The sequence below is a fragment of the Cervus canadensis genome, chromosome 10, assembly GCF_019320065.1.
Source record: "Cervus canadensis isolate Bull #8, Minnesota chromosome 10, ASM1932006v1, whole genome shotgun sequence".
In the NCBI taxonomy this organism is placed as follows: domain Eukaryota; kingdom Metazoa; phylum Chordata; class Mammalia; order Artiodactyla; family Cervidae; genus Cervus; species Cervus canadensis.
Genome location: NC_057395.1, coordinates 10,605,442 through 10,618,696, shown reverse-complemented (window position 1 = coordinate 10,618,696; position 13,255 = coordinate 10,605,442). Strand labels below are relative to the sequence as shown.

The window sequence follows — 13,255 nt, the reverse complement described above, 5'->3', positions numbered from 1 at the left end:
ATAGAAAATTTCTTTTTCTTTTTTAAATAAAGCGGTGCTACTGCCTAATGAAATACTTTAAACTTAAAATAGTCACAATCAGTTCATATGAAACACCATACGTTGAGAAGAAAAAAAACAAAACTTCTTACTGGCTATCATGATCGTTTTAGAGTTTCCGCCGAGGCTGTCTTTCAACAACCAAGTCAAAACAGAATCCCTGTAAGGCACAAAAACTTGCTTCTTCTTTACAAGAGGGTTTGTTGCATCCTGAGATAAATCAGCTGCAGGGAGAAAGAAAAGGTGGGGGAAGGCAAAGACAATTATTAAAGGTTGTTTTTTTTTTTTCTTGAACTTGGCTTCAAAAAACCTTGAAGCTGTTACTCTAGTTTGTAAGACAAACATGAAACCTAAGCTCTTCACGCCACCGTGGAGCACCGGGAAGAGGCAGGAGACGAGGGTGAACCCACCTAAGGCAGAAATGACGTTGCCCAGCGTCACAAGGGACTTGTTGATGTTGCCCCCTTCCTTCAGCCGGACCCCCGTGGCACCAGTGGCGTCCGCCCGCTCGCTGCCCGCGAGGTCGACCAAGTGGATCTTACTCACGGTTTCAGACGGCATTTCAGAATCAAACTTTGCCTATGGTGAAATATAAATGCAAAATGGAAGAGGTACGAAGAATGCCAATGTTTATATAACATTGTGTGTTTGTTTTTCTCCTGTGTCATTCATGTTTATTAACCTTCTCTCCCCAACTAGATTATTATTTAACAGAAACAAAATCTTTTACTTCCTCATTGATAACTAGCATTGGACTGGCAACATATTTAGCAATCAAATTATTTTTGGTTGACTAAATTCTTTTAACTTTTTTATTTTATATCAGAATACAGTCAATGAACAACGCTGTGATCATTTCAGGTGCACATCAGAGCAACTCAGCCATACATACACATGGCTCCATTCTCCCCCAAACTCCCCTCCCATCCAGGCTTGCCACCTATGTTTATGTGTTTATAACACAAGTTCAAGGGCTTTCCTCATAGCTCAGTTGGTAAAGAAACTGCCTATAATGCAGGAGACTCCCGGGTTTGATCCCTGGGTCAGGAAGAACCCCTGGAGAAGAAAATAGCAACCCACTCCAGTATTCTTGCCTGGAGAATCTCACAGACAGAGGAGCTTGGCAGGCTATTGTCCACGGGGTCACAAGAGCCAGACACGACTTAGCGACTAAACCACCAATACAAGTTCTAATTATTTCCCACTCCTCACTGTGATCTCTCAGGGTAGATTTTTTAATTTTGTTTTTTCACTGGGCTTCTTCCTGATTACAATAATTATATTGGCCTCTATCGAGAAGCCGACCATATGTGAGTCTTAAACTTTCTGAAGAATCACGAATTCCATCATCCAAATCACTCAGTCATTCAACAAGGGCTGAGTCTGACCCTGGGAAAGAAGGAAGCTAGGCCCTAAGGGGCACTCACTCCATAAAGAAAAATATAAGTAAACAAATAATTAGTTTTGCTCTCACCTAAAATCTTGAACAAGACAAGCATAATGGCTTTCCAAAATATGATAAACATAGACAATTATGTGAAAGATCATGCAACCGTTATCTGATGTTAACATACAAGTTGTTTCACAATTATAAAATAGCGAAAATCTTAAATACTGTATTGATTCTGAATTTTACCAAAATTTTTCTTTCCCAAGACTTTTAACCTTTTAATATGTTTTACAGTCTGAACCAAAATGTCAAGAAGAAATTACTGCATTTTAATACAAAAGCAAGCCTCTTAGAAACTAGGGATGGCCACATCCTAATCCACATTAACCAGAAAACAGGAGAAAAACCAGTAAACGTAATAAAAGGTACACATTTCTGGAGAATTTATCAGGAGTTACTCCAATTGACCTTAGGGAATTTTTTCATCTTGTTTGCTCTCTGATCCCCCTCATCAATTACGCTAAGTCTTTCTACCTGACATGTTCAATGGTTAATACAGGCCAGACTCCCCCAAACTCCTAATAATGTGCTGAGCACTTAGAGGACCCAACACTTTTAGGCTCATTGGTTTCACTGGCCTCGGTGTTAACATATTTCCCCTGAGTCAGTTTCACGTGCATTCTAAACACTCTCCACCTCCAGATTAATAGGTAAAAACATCCCTTGTCCTTTAATATCATTTTAATAATCACAATTAGCATTGCGGGGTGAGTTCCATGGAGCCATAAAGGACCACTCCCCTTAGACCACTCAAGGTGATGAGTTCCTCACCCTGGCCTCCAGCTGTTCTCTCTGGCAACCCATTATCTACCACAGAGCTTGCAACAACGAAAACTCTGGCTTAACTAAACACATAGCACCTTTTTTTATGTGGAGAACAGGGCAGAAGCCTGCTAAATATGCCTTAGGGGTCTTCATCAGGCTACATCTCAAATGAGCATGGTTGTAACTGCAGAGAAACCATCACACAGAGCATGTTCAAGTCTAAAGAACAAGAAAACAGCAGTGGGGAGCCTCTGAGGCCCCCGGCTCAGCATAGACCAGTCTGCAGCCGGCGCTGATGAGCACGTGAAGCGCTCAGGGGCAGGCCCCCCGGCCCACGACTGCCCTCACCTGCGTGAACTTGATGGTGAAGATGGCATGAGACCGGCTGCTGACGTCATTCATCCCCGTGGCGGCGGTGGTCCGGTTGATGTTTCCTGCGTCCATAAGCTCTTCAACATCACCATAATTCTGCACTAAATGTTTGGATAAATCTGAAAAAAAAAGAGGAGGGTGAAGAAATCTCCCCAGTAGATAGTAGAGGCAAGAAGAGAGGAGGTACCTCTACAAAATAATACACGACTGTACGATCTGTGCGCTTCCCAAGTGGCACAGGGGTAAAAATCCATCTGCCAATGCAGGAGAGCAGGGTTCGATTCCTGGGTGCGGAAGCTCCCCTGGAGAAGGAAATGGTAACCTACTCCATAGTTCTTGCCTGGGAAATGCCATGGACAGAGGAGCCTGGCAGGCTACAGTCCATGGGGTCACAAACAGTCGGACATGACTGAGGGCACATGCATTTGCACCTGTAGAAACCTGTGGTGGTTTCTAACGCAGACTCAGGAGCTAACTGCCTCGGGTCAAGTCCAGCTCGGTGGCTGACCAGTGGACTCGTAAGGTTGTGAAGAAGTCATTTAACTTCATTGAGCCTCGGTCACCTCTCCTGATAGGGCATGCCTATCGCATAGGGTATTCAGGATAACCGCGAGATATCACAGTCAACACCATTAGCCCTAATCACAGTCAGGGAAAATGCAAACACTACCTCCATGCAAAACACGATCACATTCTTTAAAATCCTTTTTAAAGAAACTTTTCATTCATTTTTCTTGAGAACATTCATATGCTTTTATAGTCAAAAACTACAAAAAGTACACTGTTCAAGGGTCTTTCCCCTCCACCATCTGATAACCTACCCCACACTTTCCTGTCAAGCAACCCAACATTCTCATTTTCCCAAAACTTTCTAGAAATAAGCCATATGTATACAGGGCATTACATAAATATTAAACCATCTTTTTCCTCCTTTTACACATGGTAGCATACCATACACATTGTTTTGCATCTTGCTTTTTTCTGTGTAATAATACATTGAAGAATTTTGTGTATCAAAGTGATCCCTCATTCATTTTTATGGCTAGACTGTACTAGCACTAGACTGTATGTATGTACCATAACCAATTTAATATCTCCTATTGAGACGACAGACATTGTTTTGAGTGTTTGCTTTCAATACAAGCAATGCTGCTACAAATAACCTTGTACACAGGTTTTTATGAATATGTGAATAATTCTGCAGGACAAATTCTTTTTTTTTTTTTTTTCAGATAAAATATTATAGGTTTATTTAAAACTTAATTCTCACCTTGAGTATGCAAAATACAAACTCCACAAAATGTTCATTTTTTTACTTTGTAGCTTACAAATATACAAAATAGAAGTTTGCTTAAATTTATATTACATATTTATTAAGGCAAGGAGCTATATAGAAAAAAACATTTGTTCTGCTTAAGGCATACTTGGGAATAAACCATTGTACAAATTATTGCACATCTGAAACCACAATACATAACAGACTATATAAAAGATTAAAGTAAACCAGGTGTATTTACCTGACTTAGATCATAAATTTAGATCAGAAGACAAAAACAGATTTTTCCCTGTCAAAGTAAGCAGCAGTTTGAGAACTTGGGCCTCATTTGGTACCTTTAGAACCAAGACTTACCAAGAACCATTGTTTAGGCTATTAAACACCATTTTTTGTACCTGAATTTCTTCCTCTTCTTCTAAGAGCGTCATAATGACTTTTAGAAGGCAAACAGAATACAATGTGATCTTTATGCTTATATTGCATCAAAACAATTCAAGGGGTTCTGGTCTTCCCTCCCCCCAACTTTCAGATCTAATTTATACCCTGATATCCACAACTTCCAGTCACCCCCTTGACGTTTTGTAAGTCCAGAAATATACATATTCAAGTTGGATTTAGGATTGGAACGCTAGAAGATCCAGTCACAGACCCCATCTGTTTTTTTCGTTTTGTTTTTTTTGAGTTTGTCTTTTGGTTTCCTGTGTCTCCTGATTATCCATTCACAAGTTTACTCCTTGGGAACGTCACCATGACTGTAGTGCTTTCTAGCTGGGTTCCTCCCCTCACCAGGAAGACAGTGTGAAAGGTAAAAAAGACTGAATTCTCTTCTGGCAGTGCGGGTCACATCCACTGTTCGGGGATTTAAAAGTGCCTCTTCGTGTCTAAGGGAGGTGGTCCAACCTGGAGAATGCCCGGTCGCACTTCCGGCACTGCCCGGGGTGTCTGCCATAGTGCCTGGTCAGTTCATCTGAGCGGGCAAACTTCCACCCTCGGCCATCCCAGTCACAGTGAGAAGGTTTCGCACCTGTGTGCACCTGTGTGGGGTGCGCAGGTGTGCCTGGAGATGAGAACTCTCCCTGCAGGTTTAGCCGCAGCCTGCGTAATCACAAGTGTGAGAGGCGGTCCACTTCCGGGGCCACGACCTCCTCCTCCTCTTCGGCTTGGGCTCCTCCGGCCTGCAGGAACCGGCTGGCACCAGCGCTTGGTCATGGAGCGGTGGGACGTGTGTCTGCATCTGGTCAGGCAGGCAGGGAGGGTGGTTGGGCCCAGGGTGGGGATGGAAGCCCGGGGGGAGCGGCAGGGCAGGGTGACAGTTCCTCGGGACCAGGGTCGGGGTGGCCCTGCTGGGGAGATGCCGCCCCAGCAGAAAGTCATGCGCAGGCTGCCGGTGGTCACTGCTGAGCGGAGGTCTAGTGCCCAAGCGGGCCTGGAGGAGCCGACCGACAGTGCATGAGGAGACAGCCTCCCGCTTGATCTTCGGGCACACGCGCGGCGGCCCACCGCTGTAGGGCCCACCACCACCGAGTGGCTGCCGTCCGGGCCGCCTGTGCGAACACCGATGACCGACGGGCTGCCGTACTGGCTGCCAGGGGCACTCAGGCGCCCTCAACACGAACGTGCCCACCAGTCCACCACCTGGCACTGCGGCAGAATGCACACCGGGTCCAATTCGGGCCACAGAAGCTCGGCCATGAAGCCGCTGGAAGGGCTCACATCACTGATGTCCGCCAGGTTGATGGGAGCCTTCGGAGGGGGTGCAGACTCCCGCTGCTGAGGAAGCCGCCGCCCACGCCGCCCCGCACCGCTGCGCCCAGGTCTCCCCCGGCCCGGATCGATCACTGAGGCTGCAGGTGGAGGGCGCGCTGGCGGGTCCGCTGCTCCATGGGGAAAGCGAGGATGAGGCTGATGCCTACAAGGACGCAGTGGCGGCCACGGGCTCCTGATGCGACAGCGAGCTGGAGAGGATAAGGTCCAGGTCCAGGAGATCACGGAACTCCCCCGCCTCCCTCCCAGGCTGGAGGGCCGGGCTGCGGCTGCAAACTCCACCACTCTCCAGGTCGGTGGCCGTCGCCGCGGCCGCCACCCAGGTAGGGGTGGCCGGGAAGTACCGGGGAAGCCGCTTCATGTGGGGGGAGCTCCTTCTTCCAGCGGTCATTCGGGGCACCTCATCCTTCCCGCCAGGCCGGACGCGAACATGGGGAGGGACACAAGCGGCGCCTCGCTGGCGGCCACATCAGACTCGCCAGGTGGCTCATTAACGTGGGGGCCCAAAAGGTCCTCGGGAGTCCAAAGCGGTAGGAATATCCGAACCCCAAAGTCAACGAAGAGGAAAAAAATTTAGAAACGAAGCCAAAACCAAACCACAAACTGCCCAAGATCCTTCTTTAGATTAAATACAAAAGGGAGATGCCTTTAAAATAAAAGTTGCTTTGTAAACAAAAGTTCTTAGAAAAGTTGTAAACTCGTAAAAATGGCCAATCAGCAAAGCGCGTTAAGCAGGGCCGGTGGCCAGGCTGCGCTCTCTGCGACTCAGCAGCGTCCCCCACCGCTGCTGGTCACCGAGGCTGTGGCCAGGTGGCACGCGACCGGCGCAGCCAGGTGAGGCTGGCCGCGGGGGCGCGGATCCGCGGACCCGCCAGCGGCGCGAGGCTCGGGGTCCAGGGGGCTGCACGGGGCACGCACGGGCGCGGGCACACGGGGGCCGGGGTGCCAGAGGGGCGGGGAAGGGCGCTTGGCCCGACACCGCCTCTGCCCCCACGCGCCCTCCGCGCACCCGCAGCCACGCTGGCTCTCTCAAGCCGGGGGCCCCAGAATACTGTCTAGTCAAGGCAATGGTTTTTCCAGTGGTCATGTATGGATGTGAGACTTGGACTATAAAGAGGGCTGAGCGCAGAAGAATTGATGCTTTTGAACTGTGGTGTTGGACAAGACTCTTGGGAGTCCCTTGGACTGCAAGGAGATCCAACCAGTCCATCCTAAGGGAAATTGGTCCTGGGTGTTCACTGGAAGGACTGATGTTAAAGCTGAAACACCAGTATTTTGGCCACCTGATGCGAAGAGCTGACTCATTTGAAAAGACCCTGATGCAGGGAAAGATTGAAGGCAGGAGGAGAAGGGGACGACAGAGGATGAGATGGTTGGATGGCATCACTAATTCAATGGATATGAGTTTGAGTAAACTCCCAGAGTTGGTGATGGACAGGGAGGCCTGGCGTGCTGCAGTCCATGGGGTCACAAAGAGTTGGACCCGACTGAGTGAACTGAACTGAAATTCTTAAGAGGGTGGAATTTCTATATTGAAGCATATGCAAACTGTTGATGGATATTGCAAAACTGTCCTCCATAGAAGGCAATTTACACACAACAGTAACAATGCATAAGACTGCATTTTGTCTCCCAACACACTCCCATCAGGTTCCTTACAGCTGCTGGGGACAGGTAACAGAAGCTACCTCAAAGAACTTTTATTCTGCTTTCCTCTGATTATTAGTGAGGTCAATCTTTCTTTCCTTCATTTAAAAATCATGCGTATTTCCAGGTGGCCAACAGACAAATGAAAAGATGCTCAGCATTATTAGATAAACGCAAATCAAAACTACAAGGTACTCCCTCACCCCTGGTCAGAATGGCCATCATTTTGAAAATCTACAAATAAATGCTGGAGAGAATATGGAGAAGAGGGAACCCTCCTCCACTGCTGGTGGCAAATGTAAGCTGGCACAGCCACTGCGCACACAGTATAAAGGTTCATCAGAAAACCAAAGTAGAATTACGTATGCTCTAGCAATTCACAGGCTGTATATTCCTAGATATGCAGCCAGCCAAGGTACATGTACTCCTGTGTTTACAGCGGCACTATTTACAAGAGCTGAGACATGGAGACAACCCAAACATCCCTCAAAAGATGAAGGGATAAATCAAGATGTGAGATGCATACATATATATATACACGTGTGTGTATATACATCATTAAAAAAGAATCAATCAATACCATTTGTAGCAACATAGATCCAACTAGAGATTATCATGCTAAGTGAATTAGGTCAGAAAGAAAAAGACAAATATCACATGATATCACTTCTATGTGGACTCTAAAATATGGCACAAATGAACCTATCTATTAAACAGTAACAGAATCACAGACACAGACCAAGGGTGAGGGGGTTGTGGGAGGAATGGAGTTGGAGGCAGAGGTCAGCAGATGTAAGCTATTATATACAGAAGGGATAAACAACAAGGTCCTACTGTATAGCACAGAGGACTATATTCAATATCCTATGATTAACCATAATGGAGGAGAGTCTTTTTAAAATATACACACACACACATATGTATAACTGAATCACTTTGCTGTATAGCAGAAATTAACACATTTAAATCAATTTTTTAAAATACTGATTAGAAATCATCAATATTTCTGTGGACAACCTAGTCACATCCTTTGTTCATTTTTCTCCTTGGTAGTGGAGCTGTCTGCAATTTACAGGAGCTCCTTATATATTAGGAAAACAAGTCCTTTGCCTGAAACTTGAAAAGATCCTCTCCGCCTTGTAAGTTGTTTTTTCACTTTGCCTATGGTGTTTCTACCAAGTATAAAGTTCAGTTTTTGTTTTGTTTCAGCATTTCAAACTTAACACTTTTATTTCATGGCTTCTGGATTTTAACTAAACAATTTTAAAAGCCCTCCCTTCTCCAAATTTCCAGAAAAAAGTAATCCAGGGTTTCTTGCAGTCATTATGTCACTTTTCACATTTAAATCTTTGATCCATTTGCCATTTAGTATAAAAAGTGAGCTCTGGTACCATTTTTTTTTTCTCCCAGACAAGTTAATAACCCATATTCCCCAGTGTTTGAACAGCAGATTTATTAGAAACTAAATCCCCATTAAGTATTGACAGTAGATTCTGATTTTTACCCTGTTTGATTAACCTGTCTCTCCACAAACCCAGCTCTATAGTATGTCTTAACATTTGCTAAGACAGTTAAAGGGAAAGGCAGTTAGGCTAAAAACTATTAACAATAGTATTTATCACACACTCCATGGAACAAATACATAGTTACTCACCTTGCTGTGGGCATGAAACACAAAAGTTCAATCGAAAATTTACTATAATGCAGATGGGGTCCTGTTAGCACACCTGGCTTTCCAGGTGAAAAAGACAACAGAAGCAGAAACATCTCTGAATCCATGACCAGTTCTCAGCCTTGCCTCCAATGAAACAGGCAGGGAGGACACCACCAGGACAGGAGAGGCTGTCTGTGTGCGATTCCTAGTCCTCGGCCTCCCTTCAGCTGCCGCACACAGAGTGTGCAGAGCTGGCTGTTCTAGGGGCAGCCTTCCATCCAGCCTGTTGTTAGAATGGTTCGCAGGAGCCAGTCCTTTACCCATCGCTCCTGGGGACAGTCCTCCCAGCGGACAGTGACCCGGCGAACGTGTCACAGTGCAAAGGCCGAAAACACAGCACGGGAACCTCAAACACTCTTCCCAAAGGTGAGGGCTCTCAGAATCACCCTACAGTCGTGTTACCGTTAAGATGAGTAAAAACGCACCCTTGAAATGCAACGCCATTTAAAGAAGCTATAGAGTTGCCTGAGAACTTTGGAAAATAAGTTTCTGGAGTTCTTAAAGGTAGACATGATCTATTGGCAAGCCCCTCAAAATCAGCTAATGGCCAGTAAAGTAGAAGCACATTAAATGAATAGAGCACAGTGGTGTGCTAACTTGCTTCAGTCGTGTCGGACTCTATAGACCCTACAGTCAGACTCTATAGGCTGTACAGTCGGACTCTACACCCTACAGAGTGTAGAGTGTATGAGACTCTATAGACTATCACCTACCAGGCTGCTCTGTCCATGGGATTCTCCAAGCAAAAATACTGGAGTGGGTTACCGTGCCCTCCTCCAAGGAATCTTCCCAACCCAGGTATCAAACCCTGCGTCTCTTACATCTCCTGCATTAGCAGGTGCCTTCTTTACCATTAGCACCACCTGGGAAGCCCCGGTGTTCAGTGGCAGCATGTGTAATTTTCACTATAATTAAACTCCAAAATTAGATTTTTTAAATGTCACCATTATCCTTCTTTTTTTTCCTCTTAAACTATTACTCAAAAAAAATTCCCAAGAAGAAGAGAGCTGTGAAAACATCCGCTCTTACCTTCCACATAAGGCCCCTCTTTTGGATGCTCACGGACTCTTAGATTGAAGGTTTTGGATGACTTCCGTCTAAGTAGATCTCTCACACGTTCATTATAAATTTCTAAGTAGCTAAAAATGTCAAACAGAGTTGAATTCAGTAAAATTACTTCAGGCACTAATAACAACAGCAGCAGCAGCATACATTTACGGGAGGTAACTATGTATCAGGTACAGCACTTTATGGATTATTTCCTTTAATCCCTACAATAGCTCAGAGGAAGGTACTATCATCCTCGTCTTACAGACTAGGCAGTAGAGACTTGGGGTGATTTAAACAGCCTGTCCAAGACCTCACAGCCTCCAAGAGCTCAGGCAGCCAGGAGAATACCCTGATTGCCATATCTGCCCCCAAACCACTGACCAAACTGCCTCTCCACACAGGTTTAAGTTCAAGGAGACGGGGGAGAAAACACCTCAACTGCCCAGATTTATTTAAAGATCAGAATGACAGTGATCCAACCAACATAAAGAATAACACAAACCTTATTCAAATAAAAGAATAAGGCAAGTGGGTACACAATGAAAGGTCAAAAGCTCACTGCATTTGAGATGAACATCATACATTAGTTTCAGACCAGGCTGGGTTACGTCCACTAACCTCCAAAGCCCTCATCCAAATGGTACCCAAGGAGGTCACTGAACACATCTGTGCTTTCAGCTTGACTTCCACCCAGCACAGCGCAGGAGAGGGAAAGGCAGACTATCTTCTCAGGGATCCAAAGGCCTTATCCATTCCTCACGCTTTGAATCCAGCTCACACACACACACTCAGGCCACAAACCCTACCTGACTTCAGTTCGAAAAGAGGCCTCATCCCATCTGGTGGTTTCGTTTATCTGACTGAAGAGCCCTTCACAGATCCGGGGTATTAAGCCAGAATCGCCCTGCAGTGGGAAAGAGGGGTGCCTCAGATGTAACTTGAAATAAAAGCACCTTATGATTGCATCTGCAATGGGCTGGGGTGGACTTTAGACTCCGGGGGCCTACAGGCCCACCCCAGGGACCTGGGCACACCACTCACCCCTTCCAGGGCTGCTTCCTATCCTCTGAAATAAGAGGATTGAGCTTTGTAATTCCTACATGCTGGGACCATGGTAATAGACAGTAGTCAGCTGTCAATCAGCTAAATTGTGGCTTGCAAATATAAGATGTATTCTCTAGCTTTCAAACCAGAGAGTCTACTGCTGTAAAACAAATGTTAAAAAATTTGATCTGGTCAAAGGACAAAAAAAGCTGAAATACACGCTGGGCAGAAACCTTAGGAAGTCCTCAAAGAAGCTATTTGTCTTACAAAGGAGGTGATGACCACATTGAAACATACAGACTGTGATGCACTAATTCCTACCCTGGCCTCCCCTCGACAGAAAGGTTTTAATACATCACATTACTTATGTGATGTGGGTATAATTATAGTATTCATGTTTCGGTCGGCACTGACAAGCTGACGAGCTTCAGAATGGTACCAAAGACAAGGAAAAATGCTCCTGTTAGGAGGCCAAACTCTGAGATTTCAATGTTTTCTTCTGAAATCTCTATTTGCACCTAATCTCCCATTCCCCCCACCCAAAAAAAAAAAAAAAAGATATATATACATATATATATACACACATTTATATATATATCATCACAAGGTTTAGGAGAATTTTTTTTCCTTTACACCATTAAATCAGTGCCAATTTTTGTAAAAGAAAAACTGGCCCTTTCACCACACTTTTTGTTCTTACTTTAAAAAATCAAATAAAAAAGGAATACCCAAATGGTACTCAATTGTAAGGTCAGAGAAAAACAGCTGTAACTTGTGAGTGCTTTGTAAATGCTGAACTTACATAAATTAGCTAAGAGAAAATCAACAAGCAAAAAAAAAAAAAAATTTTTCTTTCCTATTTTTTGGCCACACACAGCATGTGGTACCTCAGTTCCCTGACCAGGCATGACACCCATGCCCACTGCAGTAGAAGCTCAGAGTCTTGACCACTGGGGAAGTCCCATAAATTTCATTTTTAGAGAAGGCTTTTTTCCCAAAGCACAGCAGGAAAGAAGGAAGGGTGGAGTAATGGTGAAAGGAAATGTGAAACTGTTGAAATCGTCTGTTCTTCTCTTATTTTTCCCTACTTCTCAGGACTGAGGATTCGCAGCAGCACTGCATTTACTTCTCCTACTGCAAAGAAGACGCCTGGATTTAAGGAGCCAGGACACATGGGCTGAAAGGCTTTCATCCAGAAAGACCAATCCTCCTTTACTGCATTACTTCTCCCGTGAACCACCAAACCTGCAGCATCTGGGCCCCTCTGAGCCTGCCGGCAGGAAGCCCAGCCAAGCTCTGCTAGGTGCTCGACTCTCAGAGTCAGTGAACAGTTTTCCAAACCGTGACATGAGAAAAGTAAAACACAGGTCTGGAGAAAACACAGAATGGGATAAGGTTCTGCAGTCACTCCCAGCTTCTCCTCTGTCGTCTATTTTGGGGCACGTATCATTTTAATGTCCTTATGTATAGCATGACTACTAAACTCTACACACTACGTTTATAACTGTGTAGATGCTATATAACCTGTGTAATTCTAACACTTTTCATGTATTCACTGGATTTATGCAGTGCCTTTCCACCAAGGAGATTCTTTTTTTTCTACATTTTTCTTGGGGAAAAATGTTTTGAATAATTTTAAAAAGAACAGAGTTCAGTAATTTTATTCAAACTGTTGGGTTGGCAGAAAAGAAGAATAAATTACTTGCAGGTCCAGCACACTTTTTTTGATAAGATTATAAAGCCTTTAAAAACGGAAAATGAACTGAGACTCCCATCCATTATTCATGCTTATAAACTTAAAACTATTTCTAATTTTAAAATCTCTCAAAGGAAATTTCATCCCACTTATTACTGAGCTTTATCTTACTACTAAAGAATGATGAAAACATGAAAAGCACGTTTAGTACCAACCACGGAGACAAAAGGGACACTCTCATGAGTCCAAAGAGAAAATGAGAAATTTGCTTCCCACACAGTGTAAGCAACGTACAGAGTCTCCCATCATAGTGTATGACTTTCCTGATCCGGTCTGCCCGTATGCAAAGACACAAGCGTTATAACCTTCGAACGCAGACTTCACGACATCTGTGCCAAGGGTTTTGAAAACCTGGAAGCAGAAAAAAGAAAAAAACCA

The 13,255-nt window shown here is 44.8% G+C and overlaps 1 protein-coding gene and 1 pseudogene across 7 annotated transcripts in view; both read right to left on the bottom strand.

Annotated features, from left to right (window-relative positions):
* Window positions 1–13,255, bottom strand: part of KIF16B (kinesin family member 16B) — a 282,011-nt gene that overhangs the window by 219,123 nt on the left and 49,633 nt on the right. For all 7 annotated transcript variants that reach the window (XM_043480090.1, XM_043480091.1, XM_043480093.1 and 4 more), the window contains 6 exons: window positions 13,112–13,228; window positions 10,884–10,981; window positions 10,057–10,166; window positions 2,603–2,745; window positions 450–618; window positions 132–263 (listed from right to left, as the gene is read on the bottom strand). In XM_043480090.1, coding sequence (XP_043336025.1) covers window positions 132–263; window positions 450–618; window positions 2,603–2,745; window positions 10,057–10,166; window positions 10,884–10,981; window positions 13,112–13,228 — 769 coding nt within the window. The remainder of the gene's footprint in view (window positions 1–131; window positions 264–449; window positions 619–2,602; window positions 2,746–10,056; window positions 10,167–10,883; window positions 10,982–13,111; window positions 13,229–13,255) is intronic.
* LOC122448341 lies at window positions 2,685–6,233 on the bottom strand (annotated as a pseudogene).